The sequence below is a fragment of the Dendropsophus ebraccatus genome, chromosome 9, assembly GCF_027789765.1.
Source record: "Dendropsophus ebraccatus isolate aDenEbr1 chromosome 9, aDenEbr1.pat, whole genome shotgun sequence".
NCBI classification, from domain to species: Eukaryota; Metazoa; Chordata; class Amphibia; order Anura; family Hylidae; genus Dendropsophus; species Dendropsophus ebraccatus.
The window spans coordinates 74,292,132-74,316,816 of NC_091462.1; the positions used below are offsets into that span (position 1 = coordinate 74,292,132).

Below are 24,685 nucleotides of genomic sequence, written 5' to 3' on the forward strand. Positions count from 1 at the left end.
GTCCGCAAGTCAGGTCCTCATAGCAACCAAAACCAGGAGTGGATTGAAAACACAGAAAGGCTCTGTTCACATAATGTTGTAATTGAGTAAATGGCCGCCATATAACAGTAAATAACTGTCATTATTTTAATATAACAGCCGTTGTTTTAAAATAACAGCAAATATTTGCCACTAAATGACGGCCATCCACTCAATTTTAACATTATGTGAACATAGCCTTTCTGTGTTTTCAATCCACTCCTGGTTTTGGTTGCTATACAGCCTCAAAAATACAGCCTCAAATATACGTAGTGTGAACCCAGCCTTCATCTGTAATGTTTCATTGTCCGGGAGCTAGTGGTGTTTGGTGGATGTAGGTTGTTTGCCATACACTGCGCACACTAAAAACAGGAGATCCTGCAGTTCTTTGTCTAGGTACACACCCTAGGAAGCAGAAGCAGCATGAAAGACCTTAAGGAACACTAGTCAACAGTCTAAACCAGTATTTGTCAACTCCAGCTGTCAAATTACCCCAACAGGATCATTATATTCAGGACTGGAATTCAGAAACACTGGTCTGAACTGGGGTGACATCTGCTACTTGCAGTAACTCCTGTGTAAACTATTTGTAGTTTGTCTGATCTGATCTTGTATTGGTAGCTTGTAATATTATCTTAGAGTGAGGTGCAGGTCAGTTTTGTAACGCCAGAGAGAACTGAGCTGTTTTTTGTGATGGTTGAGTGTTTGTTTGTGTGTGTGTAGCGTAGCCTGATAATAGGAGAGAGAAACATTGTTGTCTGATAAGATATATTATATTTGCTTGTTCCCTTGCTCTACAAAAAGTCCCCACCAATCTCTAAAATAAGCAATGAGTAGCACAAGGCTGTGCACTTCACTCCCTGGCTTGCACACTTTTCCGACTCGCTGCACAAGATGGGCTCCAGAGCCTTACAATAGGGCTCATTTTGTGTTATGAGACAGAGACTGGAGTGAAGTACATAAATGCGTGCTTCTCCCAGCTCATTTTACAGATCGGTGTGGGTCTAAACGCTGACAAGTGTTTGACGTGTTTCTGCAACATTTGACAATGGTAAAGTCCAAGAGCACAACTGGATCCCTATGTAGGCACTGTTTTAGATGCCCACTGGAAAAACCCCAATCCCAGAGTGTGGGTAACAAAGCTGGAATATCAAAACTATAACAGCATCCAACCTTGGTGAATCTTCAAGTCTTTATTGTGCACTCAAGCATAGATATGATGTTTCGACTCTCCATGAGTCTCCTGACAAGTCGAAACGTTGTATCTATGGTTGACTGCACAATAAAGACTTTAAGATTCACCAAGGTAACCTGTGGGGGAAATGTAGTTTTGTCAGAATGGTCAATCACAGAGCAGTTCTGTGTGATGGATATAGAAAGCGGATCCGTGCTAGGACCCCCTAAATCAGGGGCAGGGAACCTTGGCTCTCCAGCTGTGGCAAAACTACAACTCCCATCATGCCTGGACAGCCAAAGTTTTAGCTTTGGCTGTCCAGGCATGATGGGAGTTGCAGCTTTGCAACAGCTGGAGAGCCAAGGTTCCCTTCCCCTGCCCTAAATCTATATTGTCCTTAAAAGATGTATGGAGAAGGCTTGTGTTCATGAGCTAAGTCCTTTACACTGTCTCACTTGTTGTTAAAGAAGGATAAAGCCTCTTCTTCTAAATTCATTATATTAAGTTGTAGGAGCTGTCTTGTTTGTCGACTCTTCCTAATAAAAAAAAATATATGTATTACATAAAAGGATACATAAAGCATGTGTTGAGTTATGCACATAAAAAAAGCTATTTCTTTTTCAGAAAACTTCTATGTTCAAGATTAACATTTTTATTTGCTCAAAAGGTAGAATTAATATTGAACATTGCCATGTGGGGGTTTCCAGACGAATTGGTTCTGTGATATGAGTGCTGTATAACCAATGGCTTGTCAGGTTTCTGGTGTGAAAAAGGGGGGAAAAGACCATTTTTCACCTGAAATGAATTGTCATCCCTTTTAGTTAGTGTTATACTTGGCTGCAGTTTGACTAATGGTTGCCCAGCAGTTGCTGACTGGTTATTATACAGCAAGGGCTTTTTCTGATAGCAATTCTCATAAAAGTATGAAAACATCCAGCCCGGAATAGAATATGCTGACAGCCACTTCTGCCTTTATGGTACTAGAGACTAATGGAGATTCAGTGTGTTCGGAATCACACAGGCAGAATGTGCTCTGCCCCAGAGGTATACCCAAAGGACAGTGGCATTGCAAAGCAAAGGTCAATGTTATAAATACAGAGCATACATATTCATTATTCCGTGAACATTCAGCAGAGTAGGCAGGATTTTATGCCTTGCGATGGGAGAAATGCTGTGAGTAAATAAAGGCTCAGGACAATACTATAAATGACAAATGCAATAAAATATGGGAAGACGCAATCACCATTTAGTCCTGTCGTGCATGCAAATATGCTTTCTATGATTAGAAGAGATTTCCCATAGAAATGGCTTGTAGATTGTCCTTCTAAGCCAAAATGGCCGAGACACGGTAACATATTTATTTACGACTTTGTAAAACGTGTCTTGTTTCATAATTTGAAACTTATAATAAAATCTGTTTAGAAAAAAAAAAGGCCTAAATGGCCAAGACATTACTGGTATTTGTCAGATTGTTAAAGGGTTATCCTGAGATTTTCGTCTATTTAAAGGCATAACTCTTAACAAAGTATATTGGTATTCTGTGTCTATAGCTCCTAGTCCGCTGACCCCACTGACAGGCGCTTAGCTAGGATTAATAGAGCCCCATAGCAAAAAAATATACAGGGCCCATGGATCCTGTATGCCCACCTCCCATTCATGGCCAGTTCCCGAACACAAACAATAACGCACATACAGTATATACACACACAGAGGCACCATTAACATGTATATAGATCCACCACTGACATACATAGATTTACACTGGAATGTGATCACCCTAGTGCAGATGTGTACACCATGAACAGATCGTACCAGGGAAATCATCTCCCAAGTATAATAAGAACTATTAATCCAGATCTAATATCTGCTGCAGAACATCTTTGTGAACAGATCTGTTCACATCTTTGTGAAGAGATCTGTCAGTCACCAGATTGTTGGAATGAGAGGCAGTATAAGCTGGGAAGCATTTTCTTTTAGTGGTGGGTTCTCTTATAAGAGCCCAGCATTAAAGGGGTAGTGCGGCGGTAAAAAATTATTCACAGAATAACACACATTACAAGGTTATACAACTTTGTAATGTATGTTATGTCTGTGAATGGCCCCCTTCCCCGTGTCATCAGCCGCTGAGCCGCGATTGGCCGAGCACAGTTATGCTCAGCCAATCGCGGCTGAGCAGCTGATGACGCTGCCGGCACTCGGGAAGATCGGAGGTGTTCGGGCCGGCCGCCCGAAGATGACGTTTGGCACAAGATGGCGGACGCGTGTCGGCACGGATCAGGTATGTATAATGCATTACACTTCCGGGTACACGGGTGGGGGTGGTGGGACACGGGAAAGGAGGCCATTCACAGACATAACATACATTACAAAGTTGTATAACTTTGTAATGTGTGTTATTCTGTGAATAATTTTTTACCGCTGCACTACCCCTTTAATAGAAGCTGTTGCAGAACATCTTTGGAAGCAAACCTGTCAATCACTTGACACACTGCTGACATACACAAACACACACATATACACCAGTGTTACAAACACTACACACACACACACATATATACACCACTGTCACAGACAATACTGACATACACACACACAAGACACATAGATAGCTAGTAGGTAGTAGATACACACACTGACATATACATATATACCCACAGATACATACACTCACTGACACATACATATATACCCACTGATACATACATACACACTGACATATACACACATACATACATACATACACACACAGACATATAAATATATACCCACAGATACATACTCACACTCACTGACACATATACATAGACACAGCGATTACAGCTCCCAGGCTTCCCCATCCTCCTACTGTAGTCGGGCTGATCTTCACAGAGAAGTATTTAGGACCTTTGGGTCATCTGATAAGTCCTTCATCCCTCTCCGAGTGTACAGGACCTTGGCAGGTCCTGCTTCTCTGTTCCTCTTCTGTTGTTTAGCCGTTTCACTCTGCACTACAGTGAGCAGGCTGAAAAGTACGGTGGCAGGTCCCACTCCCTCTCCGGAACCCTGGGAAGGGTATGCTGTCAGTGGCATACCATGGAGGCAGAGCAGGCTTTCCCGGGCCCCTTTATTGCACGGCCCCATAGCAGTCGCCTTCTCTGCTTCATGGTAGCTACGCCACTGCCCACTGAAGTGCGTACTAATACAGTCCACAGAAGGTTTTCCCGGACTCCCCTAGAGCTGTATCCAACTTCTCCAGCCTCCAGGGGTCAAATGCCGAGTGTTCAAGTTCAGCCAAGCCAAAGTGTTCGACAAGTTCGCTCATCACTACTGCAGGATAATCGGCTAAACTACATGAATGGATGTCTTTTTTTCAGCTTTACAAGCTATGTAACAATGTTAGCTTTCAATAGCTTTTCATGATATGCAGGTAAAAAAGAAAAAAAAACCTATGGCACTTACCAGCTCCTATGTGTAAAACACAATCTTTATTATTCCATTAAAATATGGTAGCAGGTCGGGTGATGTAGTTCCCAGACAGATGGGGCAACGGCTGTTTCATGGTGTGTGCCACTTTTCATGATATACCTGGATGCCATTACAGCCATTGGGTGATTCCTGTGTTAAAGGGGTTGTCCAGTCAATACATTTACAGGCTAGCTCAGTAATCACTGACTGGCTGGGTTGTCTACACCTGACTCCTGCACTGACCAGCTGTTCAGTGCCCACATTACACAGTGAATGGGGCTGGAAGCACTTGTCTCTGTTCACTATGTAGCAGTAGCAGTAGCAGTGACCTGTAGCTACTGTTCAAAGCAATGGCAGCTGAGCTGCAGTAACCAGTTCCGGCCACTACAAAGTGAACAGAGTCAATTGTGTTCACTGTGTAGTGTGGGCTGTGAACAGCTGATTGGGGTAGGTGTCAGGTGTCGGTACCCCTCCAATCAGTGGCCAATGAGCTTTCCTGTAGATATCTTGTGACTTAAGTCTGTATTGGGGGGGGGGATCTAGAAAATAGAAAATTTCTGTTCCCTGTACAGAAATCTCCTCTGAGATCTCCCATTGTGATGTGGCTGATGTACAGTATTACATGGCGAACATGCAGATGTAACACATAGATTGCATCCTCCTGAGTGCCATAGCAACTCTTTATTAGAGGCTTTCAGCTGATGCTTATGGGCCTCCCTCCCTGCAATTTCCGTTCGCTCCTATATGATATATGAAAAGTTAACATCTGACAACCCATTTAAAGCATTGTACAATAAGCAGCAGCTTCAAATACATAGAACAACGCTGCGCTTAAAGGCTGCTGGTAAGCTTAACATTGTGCTGGGATTTCTTGCTTTGAGTAAGAATTGCTAATTTCTTCTTTTATTGTTTTGGTGATTTATTTATAGGGATGGTGCAATGGTGGGCAAAATGTTCTATTGATAAAGTAAGAAAAAAAAATAGCATGAAGCGAAGTTTAACTCACATCATTACAGGGGAAAAAAAATATGTATATATTATCATAATTGGCATACACTATATTTATCAAAATGCGTACCTGGAATACGCCACGGAAAAGGGGTAGATTTCTTCCCCATGCCTGTGCCAGGTGCAGAGCCAGCCATCTGTCAGGTAAACTGTGAACGGGCTTTATTTAAAGGGAACCTGTCACCCTGGGAGAGCGGGCCAAACCCACCCTATCCCTAGATAGAGCCCCTAATACTTACCTCCTCTTGCCAGTCCCGCTCCTGATGCCGGTCACGCTCCCAATGCCAGTCCTGCTGCCCGGAAATCCCTACTGCCCTTCTGCGCACTCGTTATGCAAATGAGCAGAGATGAGTCTGTTGCCCATAGGAAAACACTCATCTCTGCTCATTTGCATAATGAGCGCGCGGGGGAGTGGCAGCGATTTCCAGGCAAAGGGACCAGGACCGGCAGGAGGTGGTAAGTATGGAGGCTCTATCCAGGGGTGGGGTGGGTTTGGCCTGCTCTCCCAGGGTGACAGATCCCTTTTTAAGACTGGCATACTTGTCTGCCAGTCTTGATAAATGTTCCCCATTGTGTATAACCTTTTCCCTTGCTAAATGTTAATAGTACTTTGTTTTACCTGCTTTAGGTCTCTTCACCACCAGCAGAGAAAGACGCCATATACATCACAGTCGAAATTCTATCTAACTGGGGAAATCCTCATAGTGTGGGATTGACTGAGATTCAGTTCTTCAATCTGAAAGATCAAAAAATATATGTTTCGCCTCATGATGTGGATATAAGAAATGCAGATTTTCCTGGAGACCTTCATTGTTTGGTTAATGGAAAATTTCAGGTATTGGTTAATTAATGGTACATACTAAATAACCATCATCTTCATGTTCTTATTATTGGTTGATTCATGTCCAAGGCAGGCAACACTTTAATCTTTAAAGAAAACTAACACATTAGAAGACTCTAACCTGCCTATATGTTCCCATAGTGAACAGGACACTGAGAATGAAAGTCATTTTCTTACCTTCATCCTCTGTCATTTAAAAAAAAATCTTTATGTTAATCAATATGTAAAGTAAGCGGTTTGGGCACTGGAGGCAGGACTACTACCCTCAGTGCTCTGATCTGTCCCTCCTTATGAATATCCATCTGGCACTCCGCAGTAATGAGTGCCGGAGTGACGTCAGCGGGGCGGATTGCTGCTCTGAGGGTGGTAGTACCAGAGTTAGAAAACTATGGGAGGAATTTATCTTTTTTTTTTGTAGACTTATTGTTATTTTGCACTGTACAGTTGTGGCAAAAGACTTAAAACCTTGCCTTAATACACAAGTTGCAGTGATCTTGTATGATTTTTTTTTTTATATCCTAACAAAAATAACTGCTATTTGATTAGTAAATGTTTGTTTAGGCAGTATATATACAAGAAAAGAATACAAAAAACATACACAAAAACAGTACACCATGTTCACCATGTCCCCCATACCTAGGCCACTTTACCAATGTACACTGCTTTCAACTATCCAGTGTTCTTTCTCACTGCTTGCTAACATGGTCTCCAAGGCTAGTTTTTATGATAAAGCTTGGAGCAGGGATAAAGGGAACCTTGGGCCTTCAAGCTGATGTAAAACTACGATTCCCATCATTCCTGGGTAGCTAAAGCCATATCATTGGTGGCCTAGGCATGATGGGAATTGTAGTTTTGCATCAGCTGAAGGGCCAAAAGTTCCCCATCTCTGGCTTAGAACAAGGTTAAGAGTAGCTGCACACACATATAACATTGTCTGTATTTGTTGCCATTAATGTTCCTGGCACCTCTATTAATATCACTGTTTGTTTCAATACAAAACCCTTATTTGCTTTTATGTGTTTGTGTTTTATTTCTGGTATAAGTGCTTTCTCCATGTAAAATACTGCACAGAACCCAACTTGGCTCAAAATGTCTTGATACTTGTCTTCTTCAGACCACAAAGGAATGCTACATGTGGATGTGCCCATTCCACCCTCCTGTACAGCTTTACTTTGTGATACGAAATCCTTCTAGGTCATGTGATTTTGACATATGCAAGATAAAGATCTGGAATTATAACAAGACGCTCAGTGTAAGTAGTCTCAGCTTATTATCTTATTCGCTGACCTGCCTTTCCTTCATGTACTACCAGAAATAACACTCTAAGTAAACCGCTAGTTTAATGCAATATTTTTAGACCTTAGAATTAGATTGTGAACAGCTGCAAATTTTGAAGAAAAGGGTAAGTAAATTCAGATTATTTATTACAAAGCTTTTAGCTTTTTTTTTCAACTAATATCTTAAAAATTAAAAAAGGTTCTAAGTGATAGCTTTTCTATTAGCTTTCTGGTTATCTTCCATTTTCACTCCATAGTCCTAAATAATCAGGATCAGCTTTTCACTAATACTATGGGGGACATTTATCAAACTAGTGTAAAGTAGAATTGTCAATCACTCAGATTCCACCTTTCATTTTCCTAAGAGTCTGTGAGGAATGAAAGGTGGAATCTGATTGGTTGCTAGGGGCAACTAAGACAATACTACTTTACACCGGTTTGATAAATCTCCCACTATATATGTAAGGGCTAATGTATTCTGAGCATTTTATGTATACTGGCTTCTCTATATATAGGGGGAGATTTATGAAACTGGTGTAAAGTAGAATTGATTGGTTGCTAGGGGCAAATAAGACAGATTCCACCTTTCATTCCTCACAGATTCTTTGAAAAATGAAAGGTGGAATCTGATTGGTTGCTAGGGGCAGCTAAGACAATTCTACTTTACACCAGTTCCATAAATCTCCCCCATAGAGTTTAAAATTGCTCTGATGTGATCATGAGCAAAATCACTAAATTGTGAATTGTTCAAGAACAATATGTAAAGGTTTTCAGATAGTGGAACATTAAACAAACGCATGGACTAAACATGATGCCAACACTGTGTGATGATTATAGGATGATGGAAATAAGCAGAGGGTTGTTAGACTTGTACAGGCAAATAAACTGCAACAGGCACATAAAGTATGGGGCTTATATATATATATATATATATATATATATATATATATATATATATATATATATATATAATATATATATATATATATATATATATATATATATATACATACAGCGACTCAGTGACCCACTTGCCAGGTCAATCTGCAAAGCTCCCAGCAAACTTGTCAAACACCTCTGTAGGCCCCAGTTCACTGGAATAGATGCCAAAAGTGAATCCTGTATGTTAGTTACTATGCTTTTATATCCAAAGGCACCCAGTAAAAATGGATACAATGCAATTCTTTTAGTACTTTACATAGATCAAACTATTGCTGACTAAAATAGCAGATGTGTTACCCTAATATATTATAGTATACAGTAATAAATCTAGCAGAATGTAGGTGTGATCCAAGCTAAGTTAAAAAAAAAATCTCTATGGAGAGAGAAAATAATATAAGTAAATATGATAAAAGCTCTTGATCAAATGGATTACACCCAATGGTTTGTCATTCAGTACCCCCCTATTATAATATTTAGAGATTCTGTGATGACTTTCAAAGGACTGGTACAATGCAAATGTAGTGCCCACCTTGTGAAAGGGTTCCAGGTCTTACCCAGGTAATTATAAACCAATAAGCTTAATGTCTATAGGGAGGAAACTGTTTGGGGAGCCTTCAAAGGGGTAGTCTGTCCGGGACCCCTTTTTCAGCAATGCCCAGGGAGGGGTGTGCGTCAAAACAATAACGTCCAATAACATCCACTTACCTCCCCGGCTCCAGCGCTGTCACCCGCATTCCGCCACTCTGGTTCCTCTGGCGATGTCTGGCCCCTTCCTGGTCTTGAGAAGGGACTTTAGATGTGACCTAGCAGGACTGCTCAGCCTTTCAGAAAAGGTGGGACAACACTACTGCTGCTGAATGGCTAAGTGAACCTGCTATGTCACATCTCAAGACCAGGAAACTGCTGGACACCGGGGGACCAGACCGAGTTGTTTGGCCGAATTAACCCCTTTTAAAAGGAAATCTGTCACGTCTTAAACACCAAATAGGCCTAGAACACCACCACCACATTGCACCTGTTAAAGCTTGTAAGTGCCAGGGTGGCATGTCAGAGCCACAGGCCTGCCCTGCAACACCTCCCCTTTTGTACTCACTGCCCAGCGCTTCCCAGCCTTGTTGATTATCAAGTAAGACAGTGAAGTCGTCAGGGAATCTGGGCAGATCACTGTAACACACGACCATTGTATCACATGGCAAACAAACGGCACACACTGTAAAATCCCTGCTTTTCAATCAGCAAGTCCGAGGGTGAACTTGGCTGCATGCAGGAGAGACGTTGCAGAGTGGGCCAAAGGCTCTAACATGCCACCTTGGCGTATACAAGCTCAAAGGTTCCTATGCAATTTATTCAGCAGGTGCAATGTGATGGTATTCTTGACCTTTTTATTATTGTAAAGTTCCCTTATGTGTCTACATACAAGAGTATCAATCAGAAAATAGTATTACAAATGATAGCCAGTATGGTTATTACTAAGAACAGAAGTTGCCAAACCAACCAATGTGGATATTTTGTGTTTGTCTGGGGAAAAGTGTTATTTTTTGTTTGTTTGCTTTTTACATGGAAATGCCCAGCCTATTCCAGTATTTGAGCCATTACTGCTCAGTCAATCACTGGTGGGAGCCAGGGCACTGCTAGAGCTAGTGATTGGCTAAGCTGTAATGTTTTGTGCTGACCCCAGCAGAGGTAACAAATAAGAGATAATAAATGTTTTTCTATACAATCCCTTTAAGGTCTATGGAGAGAATTTATCAAGCAGCACCTGGCATACTTCAGAAATAAAAGGCATACATTTTTGCAAAGCCAAGAGGTTTGCGAAAAATTCTTTGTCTTTTTCTAAAAGTGCACCCTGTGCGCCTGATAGGGGGATGCAGGGAGAAGGTCTGATTTTTCCTAATTCACTCCTGCTAGCACGTGTAGCTCATAGCTGGGTATTTGTGCGACCGCCCGACAGCAGCTTTTGAGTTGCTGGACTTACCGAGAAACATGTGCCTTTTAGTAAATCCAATGTGGAGCATAGGGGGCAGGTCTTGATAAATCCCCCCCCCATGGGTTTAGAAAATGTAGTTTGTAACTAGATTGAGAACTGTACAGAGGATGGGATTAGCAGCACTGTTTCTACTTTTCCTTATGCGCCAAGCTTTGTAGTAGAGTACAGCCTATGGACGATGTGCATAAATTACAAACTTGGACACTAATGGGGGAATTTGTCATCTCTATTGTGCTATAAAATTGGCTAATCCTGCGTTTCTTCATGTCGGCTTAAAGGAGAAGTCCGGTGAAAATTTTTATTGAAGTATTGTATTGCCCCCCAAAAGTTATGCAAATCCCCAATATACATTTATTACAGGAAATGCTTGTAAAGTGTTTTTTCCCTGCACTTACTACTGCATCAAGGCTTCACTTCCTGTATAAAATGGTGATGTCACGACCCGACTCCCAAAGCTGTGCGGGCTGTGGCTGCTGGAAAGGATAATGGCAGGGGGATGCTCAGTGTCCCTCCAGTGCCCTGTGTCCCTCAGTGTCCCCCTGCCATCATCCTCTCCAGCAGCCACAGCCAGCACAGCTTTGGGAGTCGGGTCGTGACATCACCATTTTATCCAGGAAGTGAAGCCTTGATTCAGTAGTAAGTGCAGGGGAAAAACACTTTACAAGCATTTCCCGTAATAAGTGTATATTGGTGATTTGTATAACTTTTGTGGGACAATACCATACTTTAATAAAAAATTTTGCCAGACTTCTGCTTTAATTTGTAACATTTATAAATTGTTCTATAGTAGCATTTTACTTATGTAAACTGTACTAATCATTTACTTACCAGACCACTCTGGGACAGCACCGTTATAGCAAATGTGTAGGTCTGGGTGCACATGATGTCCTGAAAGATAAGACCACCCCAAGATGTGCAAAAATTCACTGTCAATTAGTTTCAACAGTATCCTAGCATGCCATCCTATTCCAATGCTGAAACTACATTAATTTTTGCACATCTTGGAGTGCTGCCCCCTTTCTTGATTTGTGTGCTAATAATTAACTCAATTTTAGCAGGAGGTCCAGGGGTGCGGTTTTGTTGGGGTAGCACTTTAAGCCTTAGTTTACCAACTAGCATACCCATATCTATTTGAGTACACACATAATCCAACATAGCTACAGCAAATACATCATATGTTTAGTGTACATTACAGTACAGATAGTAAATCCACGTCCATCCAGCATACACTTGGCAAATAAGGTTCAATGTGGATAAATGTAAAGTAATGCATCTTGTTAGTAATATCCTGCACCCATCAGATGTCCTAGGGGAAGAAAAACTGGGAGGATCACTGGTAGATTAGGACTTGGGTATACTCATAGATAATATAAGCAACTGAATAACATTGCGTGCCATTCTGTAGTCTAAGGGGCCTATTCCAGGGAGTGATAATCGGTCCGATTCAGCCTATTATCGCTCGGTGGAATAGAGAAACGATCAGCCGATGATCGTGTCATCAGCTGATCGTTTATTTAGGCCCAAACCTAAAATCATCGCTTTGTGCAATAGCAGTGCGCGGCGGGCGACCGTCGATTTGAGAAGCACCATACATTACCTAGCAGGGCTTCTCCTCCACTCCTTCTTCCTCCCCGGGTCCCGCAGCACAGCATCAGCTTCTGTGCTGCCTGACTGAGCTGTCAGACCGCTCAGCCAATCACTGGCCAGGACCGCCACGGCCAGTGATTGGCTGAGCGGTCTGACAGCTCAGTCAGGGTGCTCCGGAGTTGATCACGCCGCCGCGGGACCCGGGGAGAAAGACCGAGTGAAGGAGAAGCCCTGCTAGGTAATGTATGCTGCAAGGGCTGCAAGGACATAGGTAACGATGTCCCTGCAGCCCTCGCTAACGATTGTTGGGTCGTGGAACAGGCCCAGTAAACGAGCGCCAATCTAGTTGATTGGCGCTCGTTTACATTGTTGATTGGGCCCGGCTCAGCCCGTGGAATAGGACCCTAAAGCCAGCAGGATATTGTCATGTATTAAAACAGGCATGGACTCTCAGAAGAGGGATATGATATTACTGCTTTATGGTGCGTTCACACCTACAGGATCTGCAGCTGATTTTCTGCAGCAGATTTCATTTAAATAACTGAACACAGCATCAAATCTGCTGCAGATCCTGTAGGTGTGAACGCACCCTTAGGGTACAAACACACATAGCGTATACGCAGCAGATTTGATGCTGTGTTCAGTTATTAAGATCTAATCTGCTGCCTATCTGCTGCGTATCGCATTAGTAAATACGCAGCGTATACGGTGTGTGTGTGTGTGTGTGTTTGTACCCTTATAAAGCTTTGTGTGACCTCATCTGCATAGTTCTGTTCAGTTCTGGGCCCCAATTCATAGAAAGGATGTCCTGAAGATTAAAAAGGATACAAACACATACAACCAAACCAAAGGGGAAGGGAGCATCTCAAAGTAAAGAGTAAAACATGTAGTTTCTTTAGTTTTTAAAAATCTGAAAAGATATGGGGCACTTTCTCCACCTTCTCTATCATGAGAACAGTGAATCTGTGGAACACAGCAAAAGCAGTGAAGGGCTTCGCAACAGGCCTAAGGCCCTATTACACAAAGCGATTATTGTCCTTATTTGGCCGACTATCGTCTATTACGACCAATAGTTGCTTTGTGTAATGAAAGGCAGCGATCAGCCGGCATGAACGATGTCTGACCGATGATGTCTTTGAACGATGATGTCTTTCCTTGTCTTTCAACATGGTGGAGGGCAACAATCGATCCGTGTGATAAAGCGATGGCAGCAGACTGCCGCTGTCTCCGATGGCCCTCCACACACACACACACACACGCACGCGCGAGCAGGCAGTACGGAGCAAGCGATCGCTGACCTGACAGGTCCTCCCGGAGATCGCCGGTTTATTAAGGGCTTTAGACAAGTTCTTAGACCAAAATAATGTTAACTGTTAAATGTTAATAATTGCCACTTGAGATTGGGGCAATTTTTATTTTCTTAGACCAAAATAATGTTAACTGTTAAATGTTAATAATTGCCACTTGAGATTGGGGCAATTTTTATTTCCTTTTTAGGCCATGTTCACACATTATTTCTGTTAGTATTTTTCAACCAAAACCAGGAGTTTATTGAAAACACAGAATGGCTATGTTCACACACTGTTGAAATTAAGTAAAAAGGTTATCATTTAACGGGAAACAGCCATTGTTTGCCGTTAAATGATGGCCATCTTTCTGTGTTTTCAAAAAAACTCCTGGTTTTGGTTGAAAAATACTGACAGAAATACTAAGTGTGAACATAGCCTTAGGGTGGATTGTTTCATGCCTAAGGATTTGTTCACGCTGAGTAAATCAAGCGGAATTCTGCAACAAAACCGCCATTCGCAGTGTGCCATAGCTTCTCTATGGGAGAGCGGCGGCATCTGAGAAGCACACACTCCTATAGACAGGCTATGGCACACTAAGGGTACTATTACACCAACAGATCTGACGAAAGATTATCTGCCAAAGATTTGAAGCCAAACCCAGGAACAGACTATAATCTGAGAACAGGTCATAAAGAAAAGACTGGATTTCTTCTCTTTTCAAATCCACTCCTGGGTTTGGCTTCAAATCTTTGGCAGATAATCTGTCGTCAGATCTGTTGGTGTAATAGTACCCTAAGACAGGCGGGATTCTGCAGCGGAAAGTTCTGCCACGGAATTCCGCCTGATTTACTCAGTGTGAACATACTCTTATGGAGGAACCAAGTTTCGAAGTTTACCTATACACCTTCACTCACATTCTCTCCCATAACCTAGCTGAACTTGGTGGACATAGGACTTTTATTTCCTATAATTATGCTCTCAACCAGAAGGCAGAACTAGAGTGTTTAATGTTCTGAACATGGGAGCACAGATCAGTGATATAGCATTTTTCAAGACAAGCAATATTATAAATGCACGAAGGTAAATGGGGATAATTACAGCAAAACACTCAATGTTCATTGTACACTAACTTACACTAATGCCTTAGTAAATAGTCCTGAGAACAAAGCTGGCACTTAAGCTGGTAACATGCCAGGTTCTTGTTCTGTTTAGAGAAATAAATGCTATTTGCAGTCATGATCTTGGATAAGAAATAAACACAGACTCTGCAGGGAAAACAAGTGAAAGAAAACAGACTTATTTTTTGTAAAAGCAGGTGGTAAATAACGAATATGTTCATTAGTTGGACGCTCATAATCACTTACGGCCATTATTCTGTACTGTGTGTGCACTGCCAGCCAATTTCCCATTGACTTCAATATAGCACATTGTTATATTGAAAATATTGCTGTATTTTTACCCAAAAATTGCGGCCGTATTTAAGTATTATTTTACGGCATATGATCATAGTCTGAATGTTAAAGCACTGTTATGGCTTATTTGCAAAAATGAAAAATAACATTTAGGCTATGTTCACATAATGTACCGACAACGGCCGTGAAGTGGCACTCAGAAACAACGGTTGTTGTATTGAGTGTCAAACAACGGCTGTAAATAACTGACATATCAATTATTTGAACGGCCATTGTTCAGTACATTGGACCTCAATGCAACACATTTCTCTATGAACAGAACAGCCATTGTTTTAAGTGAAAACGTCCGTCCATGTCATAAAATGTACATTGGGTGAGCATAGCCTTAGTGTGTACACCCTGCAACTATCTCAGTAGTAACCCTGGTCTTCAACTCCTCTAGCAGAACCACAAGCAGGCACAAAAATAGAAAAGAAAGCAAGACTTAGCATAAAACAAAAACACAGAAACCAAGTAGATAAACTGATCCTATAGCAGTAACTTTACAATACAGAACAGGCTGCACATGAAAGTACAAAGAACCAAGTGAAGACACAAGGACAAAACTAGACTAGAAAGAGGCAAAAACCACAAAACATTGTAAATAAATGCACAGAGGATATGCTATATTTTGCATTATACTACAAAAGCCAGACACATGCCAGGAGGATAGATTTCGTAGATTTTATTTTCTGCCTTTCAAGGAAGTTAAAATTCACCAAATTTATTAGGAAGTGTTAGTCATTTTTAGGAAATTCAGAACAGCATTCCAAATACTTCCTTTACTTCGTTGGAAAAATCTTTCAGCCTTAATAAAAGTGATCCAGTGATCTAAAACATACACCAAAATCAGACTAAAAATGAATAAAGGGGTATTCCACTATGTTGCTGCCCATTGTGAGACAAAAAATTCCTTCTATACTTATCTATTATCTTATATTATCTATTATCTATTCAGTCTACTTCCCCCAGTTCTGAGCTGGTGGTTTCTGCTAAAGACGCAAAAATCTGTGTGTGAACCTTTCTCTCTGTCTTCCCCTCCTCCCCCCCTCCCTTCTGAGACAGCTGGTGTAAATAAGTCCCTGACTGGCTTCATCTGTAACATTTTAGCTTCTTTGTAATGCTTTGAGAATTAATCACAGTGAGTTCATTAGCAACTTGACCTCAGAATTACAGCATTACAAGGAATCTACAATATTGCACATAAAGCCAGTAAGGGACTTGTTTACATCACCTATCTCAGAAGGGAAGCGCTCCATAGTGTAATTCAGACAGGGCTGAAGTGGTGAAAGTAAGCACATAGAACTCTCACCTGGGCAGGTTGTGCTGATGTAAGGCACAACTCTTACTGATAGCATGTGAATGAACCGCAGCCACTCCCGACTAATCCCCACAGTGATTAAAGACAGTCAGTATCCTCCTCCACTCCAAGGCGGGTAAAACAGGCGCAGGTCCAAGGGGTAATAGCGATATAAAATATCATAAAATTTATTTAAAGAATTATGCCAGCGACACAACGCGTTTCGAGACCGGTCCGGTCTCTTTATCAAGTGTCTTTTATGATATTTTATATCACTATTACCTCTTGGACCTGCGCCTGTTTTACCCGCCTTGGAGTGGAGGAGGATACTGACAGACTTGAGTACCGGCCGGATGATCTGTCCGGCCGCAGAGCTCTGATTCTCCGGCCGCTCGCTTCATAGTGTGAACTGACAAGGTTTCCTACGGCCGCAATTCATTGAATGTCGGTTATTTGCGGGGCCGCATGGGATCCCGGACGGAGCGTATACGATGTGTATACGCTCCGTCCGGGATCCCATTGAAACTAAGGCATTGTTCCACCCCGCAAACGTGTAAACAGTTGGAAAAAAATGAGCATGTTCATTATTTGGATGGTTAGAAATTATGGCCATTTATTCAGTGAACACTACTGGCCACATTATAGTTGTTAACAATACAGGCTACTGCTGCAGCAGTAGCTTTAGTAGGCAGAAAAAAGTTTTATTCTGCCATGCAAGACGGGGGGGGGGGGGTGGGGGGGGGGCAACTAGGTGATTAGTCGCCCCGTCTCCCTGTCTTGTGGCCGGTACATGCCACATCTGCTGCAGTAGCTCTGTACAGTGCTTGAGGGAACCGATATCAGCACAATCAAGCTGATTTTGTTCCCTTTAAGACATCGAATAAAACAAGTGACATAGTTTGGATGGTGGTGTAAGATTGAGGCTTTAAATCATACGTTCATTTAGAGTGGCACTTTAGCTATACATGTTTTAACATGTTATTGCATACAGTCTAATTAATTTAAATGGGAAAACCCAAATGCAGTGGTGAGAATGCAGGCACTCGCTCTCTTATAATACAGACTTTCATGCTCTTTTTATTTTTTTAATATCTAGAAATTTCTTTCATCTTTCATTAAATCATTGAGGTCGAATTTTTGCTGGTGTGTAGGTGATCAAATACGTATTTCATTCAATAAAATACTAATTGCTTAAAAATAAAAATGTAATTTTTCTAGAATTTATTTTAAAGATTCTGTCTCTCACAGTTGAAGTGGACTTACAATAAAAATTACAGACATTCCCATTCTCATTTTTCCCCACTGTATCTTGCTCTAGAATTACAAAGTGGGTACGTGTGTGGTCTGGATCCCATAAGCCCCAAGTCATCTTGTCAACAATCTGGTGATCGATGATCTAGTATGACGGAGGTGCAGTACTGCAAGAGTCCATGAAGTGTCACACCTCTTTTTCATTGTTCTGATGGGTTGCAATTGTGGGGTCTGAACTGATAACTCATTGCTGTCACAGTCAGGGGATTGTAACAATGCTGGTGGGTTGCTAAACTAAAGAATAAGGCTATGTCTATAGCACCCACCCTCCTGGGGTCCCAACAGAGGTTTCCCTCGTTTAGATGCTCCCAGGACTTATGGTAGGGCAGAGTAGGAAAACCACTAATAATCTTGCAAGAAATAGATTCAAGCTTGTTTTTTTTTTTTGTATGATAATGACATGGGGGTGTCAATCTACCATGCATGATAATCAATGTCTTGGGCCTCACAACCTGAAAGTGTTCCATTTCATTCTCCTTTGTTCCTCGCTTTTATTGTAGAGCTAATAACACAGTGACGAACGCTATTCACCAGGAAGGCTATAGACAAGATGAGAATAGTCTCTACTTTTTGACAATGGAACATTCCCCTGTTTCTGTATATTAAATATAAAAATTGACATACAGCAAGAATCCCCTTACGCCTTGGAGATGCATTAGTAGCTAACACCGTTTAGTGGAGGATCACAATCCTGACATTTTCTGCTGCTTTCTTCTATAGTTCTGTGCAAATATTTCATACTGAAAATACATTAGGTTTTTCCTTTAGTCTGTATTCCAAAGGAAATGTATTATGTAAATGTATGTATTTCAGGAAGAAAAAGGGTTCATTTATCCAACTGATTTTTTTTTCCTGCTTTCATTGGAGCTTATTAAAAGGAAGATTTAAGATAATGCCACACACAGTCTTTCATTTTGTGGATTTATTATTACAGATTTATCTTGAATTCTTCTACTAATCTTGACTTAGGTATTTAGATGTTCCACATCACAAAGATAAGCACAAGGAATATATGAAAGCTTAAAAGAATCTTTTATCTAGCAATCTCTTACATGCACAATTTTATCTAGATTTACATAGCTTTGACTCTTAAAATTAACAATCAGTCCCATTTATTATTAGTTAATGTATTATTATGTGAGAACAGGTCTACATTAATAAAGTATTGTCAGTTTCTTACCTAGTTATGCATGGCTGCTGTTTTATACAATAAAATATTTTAGCACAGTGTAGCTATCGGCCTGTAGTAGCTAAGTGCATGGCTGTTGTATTTTTCATTATGCTGAAGATACTGCTGTGAATGGGCTGCTACTTTCCAGAAGCCCCCTTTGCTCTGCTGGATAGTTGGATGTGCCCTCCTAATCCTAAACATTGGACTAACATGATTAAAAGCTGTCCTCTGAAAGATTAGTTCCACCCATAATCCTAAGTATTCATTATTATTTATTTTAAAGCACCATTAACCATTAGGACATTTTTCTTTGAGCACAAACTGTGAGATTCTCACATTATGGTGCATCGGTGATGTCCTTATATTACATCTGAGTGGACATCAGTTAGTATTGCATCTTTGGCAGTCTAAATTGTGGCTATGGCTTTCACTAGTGAAATCAGTTGTGTGCTGGACTAATGCACTGGCTGCAGTCTGGTTAATGTCTCGGATGAGCAGAGGGTGGAAGCTGCTCACGTTGTAGTGTAACTGTGGTAGAGTATGGCTGGTTGTAAGCTTTTGGTGAGTAGGTGGGTTGTGGACAGCTTTGTCTTCCTAGTCTAGGTGTTAGATGATTAGAGCATGTAATAGAATTTTTGTTATACGGTTATACGGAGCTATAATCTGCCAAATCATTCTAATTTGGTCAGATATTTTTCTGTGTAATAAAGACAATGATCAGCTGAGGAACTGACCGTCGTCTGATTGTCGTCTTTGAACATGTTTAAAAATCTTTGGCCGCTGGTAGGCATGAGCGAATTTACAGTAGGAATAAAGCGAAGCGCTTTGTTCCTATCTGTATTCCACTCAGCGGGCTGCGGGACTTTGAAGTGTGCTCCTCTTCATGCTGCTTCTCCCCAGGTGCTGGAAAAAAGATGTATCCAGTCCTGGCAAACTGGGAGAAGTTTCCCAGGATGGGATACATCTTTTCCTAGCACCTGTGGAGGAGTAGCACGGAGCAGAGCACACTTTAAAGCCCGCAACCTGATGAGCAGAATGCCAGTGGGAACAAAGCACTTTACTTCGTTCCTACTGTAAATTCGCCGATGTCTAGCCGCTGGCCACACATTGCTACCTGTAATAGTGATGTGCAGATGATCGCTGAGAAATGTGTAAAGTAAATTAGTAAACTTTATACTTACCTCTTTACTCCCCGGTACCTTCTAGCTTCTCCCTGCCGTCCACAGCTGCTGCTAGCCACATCTGAAGCCATCTGTGCAGTTACAGCCGGCTCAGCCAATCACTAGCCATGGTACTGTCTCTTTTTGGCCAGTGATTGGCTGAGCAGTCTGTCACTCAAGAGACAGCTCCAGCAGTGCCAGCTGCAGCTGGGGGGAGAAGCTAGAAAGAAACTGGGGAGTGTGGAGAGGTATATACTTTAATATTTACTATATACAGTAAGGGCTGCACAAACAACTTGCTTTGCGGGGTTGGCGGTCACTGACCGACACAGTGTTATTTTTAGAGTAGGGACTCAAGTGGGCCAGAAGACCTGCACGCGTTACATGAGGCAATGTGGTTTTATTAAATTATATACCAACATTATGGCATTGTTTTTTAAATATAACCGAGAGGCATAAGTGTTAACCATGGGTGTGAGGTGCAGCCACTCCTCTTTCTCTAGGCTGCACGAACATCGCCAACTATGTCCATGCAGCTCTTGCTTTATGATCATCAAACTGTATAAGAGCCAGTTCACATGAAGTAAAACTGACAGAATTCCGCAACGGAACTCTCTGCCACAGAATCCCGCCAGACAATTCTTTGAGCGGAGAGGCGCAGAGATTGGAGGTGCACGAGCCCTCCCAAAGACAGCCTGTATGACACTGTATGAGTCTGGCGGGATTATATGGCGGAGAGTTCCATTGCGGAATTCCGCCAGTATTACTCCCTTTGAACTGGCCCTAATGGGCTCAGTAAGTGAGCATCGATCTAGCAGATCACTGCACACTTACATTAAATGTCTGGCCGGCTAATATGGTCCTTAGAAAAAAGGGTAGAGGACAGTATAAGGTGCACATATTGTTAAAGGGATATTGAGACTACTAAAAATAGTACTGTGAATAACACGGAAGTAGTATAGTTTATTTTTTAAAAATCCAATCTTTTTTATTTAGTCTTAAAGTGTCACTGTCGTTAAAATTTTTATTGCAGAAATCAATAGTCCAGGCGATTTTAAGAAACTTTGTAATTGGGTTTATTAGCCGAAAAATGCATTTTTATCATGAAAAAGCAGTATGAAGCTCTCCCCCTGTCTTCATGGTTTTCCTATGGAGAGAGAAAGTAAAGGCAGCAAAAACAGGACAACAAAGAGTTAATTTACATTCTCATCATGGGCTCTCTCCTTTGACAGGCACCATGGAGCTATCTGACCACTAATTAGGGCTCTGAATAGCTCCTCCACTGTGCAATCCTTTGTTCTCAGCTCTCAGCTGCTGCTAATCTCACTCCTTCCCCCTCCCCCCTCCCCTCTTCATAGACCAGACAGGATTCGACTGATGAAAGAGATGAAAAAACAGTCGAGATTTCCTGATTCTGAGGAGTGGACAGCAGAAAGGAGAGGAGGGGGGGACCTGGGAAAAGGCTTTTTACATGCAGATAATGGCAGATTTGGCTAATAAACCCAATTACAAAGTTTCTTAAAATCGCCTGGACTATTGATTTCTGCAAAAAAAATTTTAACAGTGAAACATTTTTAGCTTTATGCTTTACATTAGAAGAAAGCATCTCCATATCCTCCTGCCTGACTGTACCTCCATTCCTTGTCACTTCTCTTTAGACCTGTCCTACTGGTTTCACATACAAGGTTAGCGGTATTGCTAGGAAAAACTCTCCCCTTGGATATTGTGGCATTTTGTTATTTTTCTGATATAGTTGTAATATGGGTATAGTAGTTGTATGCTACAATTTGTACAAGTATATTGTTAACTGTTAACATTAAAACTAAAATTATTTCCTTTTTTCAGGATCTGGACATTGGTGTGAAGCATGTGAAGATCTATAAGAATGAAACGTTGGTGTTTGATGGTATTTTAGAGAAAGGGTGTGGTAATCCAGTGTTTGACTATAGCAACACTATTGACTTACTAAGAGGGCAGATGAAGACCGCCACCCCACCTCCTCTCAGCCCTCAGAAAGATCAAAGAGATGAAGTTGATGGTGGCCGCAATAAGAACACGTATGATCAGATATTGTCTCAGTCCAGGTCATTTGGGTTACCAGAGAATTCTAACCCAGGAAGTTCTTCGAAACCAAAGGAATTTCATTTAGCTGAGGATTTAAAAATGATGGCACCAAACAAATCTATAACATATGAGAGAGCTAGAGAACATGGAAACACTTTATGCCGAGAATTGGACGACTCCTGCAGGGATGAAAATAGGTCTACTAATGAACTTCTTCAATTGCCTGTTAACTCCAAACTACTTTCAAGTACAGAAAGCAACACATCTATTGAACTGTCTCATTCTCTATCAGATTCTGATGATCTAACAATAAAAGAGCAGCTGGAAAAGCTTACTGGCAGAAAGCTTAGTAATTCAGCTAGTAAAACCCCTCACTGGTTAGAAGCTTCTTCCAACCTTCAACAGAAGAACTATGTCCAAGCTTCTGAAAAGCCTCTCTACATTTCCACGCATTCTATCAATAAAGACTCTTTAAGGAATGAAAATAACACTGCTAATGACCAGTTCATTGAAGAATTTCTTAGAAATCCCAGTATAGGCTCAAGGATTCCAAGTAGATATGACAATAGGTCAGACTCTTCAACGTTACCGACAAGGAACGTATATGATGATTTAGAAAGCTTTGGCACAAAGATTATTTCAGATCAAAAACGTCCAATCAGTGGAAGGCGGGAGGTGTTAAGATCTAAGGAGAGGGAATTGGAAAGTGAAAAACCACAGGATCTGAGCCTTCCATTGATGAGTAAGTAATAACATGGCTATTGACTACAAATTTGTCTAGAAAAACATGTAGAAAAAGGAAAGCACCAACATAGAATTTTTGATGACAGCATTTAGAGGAAACCACACTGGTATGAGGTGGCTAGTGACTGAATGATTTTACCAGTAATACCAGCATAATTTTCCATCCATTTGGCCCACCAACATGTGACAGCCACTATGCTAGAACATAACTTGTCCTGGTTCATGTTTTAGTTAATTGATTGTTGTGGATTCAGCAGATGAAACTCATGATAATGGTAAAATGAGTAGCTATGCAATATTTGTTTGTACTTTCCTAATTTCTGGCACATATTGCCACATATTGGGCAGCCTATTGTTTTCCACTCTCAGACACAATTTTTGCTGAGGCTGTCCGATGTGGTTTAAGGAATAGGGGGCCAAACCCTTTTGTCTAGCCCATTTGGTGCCTTAAAAACATGTCAGTGCTAAAAAAAAGACAGTGAGGGTAAATTTTAGTCATTTTTAAACTTAATGGGGGAGATTTATCAAACATATGGGAAGATCAAACATGGTGTAAAGTGAAACTGGCTTAATTTCCCCTAGCAAATCAGATTCCACCTTTCATTCCTCATAGACTCTTTGGAAAATGAAAGGTGGAATATGATTGGTTGCTAGGGGAAACTGAGCCAATTCTACTTTACACCGTGTTGTAAATTGTTTATTGTTTATTTATTTGTATAGCGCACACAGATTCCGCAGCGCTTCACCTATCTGTATGTCTTTGTAAAGTAGAATTGTCTTAGTTGCCCCTGGCAACCAATCAGATTTCACTTTACATTTCTCACAGATTCTTTGGAAAATGAAAGTGGAATCTGATTGGTTGCTAGGGGCAATTAAGCCAGTTTTACTTTACACCTCTTTGATAAATCTCCCCCGATGTGACCAAAAGGTCCTTTTATACGTACAGATAATTTAACAGATTTTGTTTTCTTTTAAACAATAGGCATTTAGACAAGGAGATAAATCACTATGAAAAGTCATTAATGCAATTGTAATTACCATCTTAAATATGATTGCAATTGTGTTGTTATATATACTGTGAATGATATTAATTGTGTTTGTATATATATATATATTGTGAACAATAATTGTTTACACTGAAAGACTTGAGAACGATTAACATTCATCTTGAGGTCAGCTCAAAAGATGCAATCAACGCATCTGAACAAATTTTCATTTGTACTTTGGTTGTTGCCGCATTTACATCAGATTATCGCTTAGATTCTAACATTTTTTTGCACAGTGATCAGCCTGTGTATAAGCTGCTTAAAGGGGTAGTGTGGTGCTAAGAAATTATTCACAAAATAACACACATTACAAAGTTATACAACTGTAATGTCTGTGAATGGCCCCCTTCCCCTGTTCCCCGACCCCGCCCGCGTACCCGGAAGTGTAGTGCAGTATACATACCTGATCCATGTCGACCGACCCCATCTGTAATCTTGCCAAAGACGTCATCTTCGGGAGGCCGGCCGACCCGCTCCTGCCATCCCTCATGCCGGCCCCCCTCTGCCGCATCATAACTGTGCTCAGCTGCGATTGGCTGAGCACAGTTATGCTCAGCCATTCACGGCTGAGCACCGTTATGACGCGTAGCTATAGCACGTAGATATAGACGTTTATATATTATATAGACTGCATTACGGATGTGCATCCATAGTTGCCATAATGTATGGACCTATTCATAGATGAAAAGGTATAGCATATAGCAATTTCCTTTAACAGATGATGACACTTAGAGAGATGAGATGCTCTGAGTAGTTGCTCTCTGACCTGTCTGGTAGTTAAGGGGCCCGAATAATAGACTTTCATCTTAAAATTCTCTAATAGGCTATATATATGCATAATCTTTGGCTTAGTGTTTTTGTTGAAACAAGG

The 24,685-nt window shown here is 41.2% G+C and overlaps 1 protein-coding gene across 2 annotated transcripts in view; it reads left to right on the forward strand.

Moving 5' to 3' along the window:
• The window catches only part of KATNIP (katanin interacting protein), a 128,796-nt gene that overhangs the window by 30,464 nt on the left and 73,647 nt on the right, over positions 1 to 24,685 (forward strand). For both annotated transcript variants that reach the window (XM_069983654.1, XM_069983655.1), the window contains exons 13-15: positions 6,273 to 6,479; positions 7,600 to 7,737; positions 21,806 to 22,766. In XM_069983654.1, the coding sequence (XP_069839755.1) occupies positions 6,273 to 6,479; positions 7,600 to 7,737; positions 21,806 to 22,766 (1,306 nt within the window). The remainder of the gene's footprint in view (positions 1 to 6,272; positions 6,480 to 7,599; positions 7,738 to 21,805; positions 22,767 to 24,685) is intronic.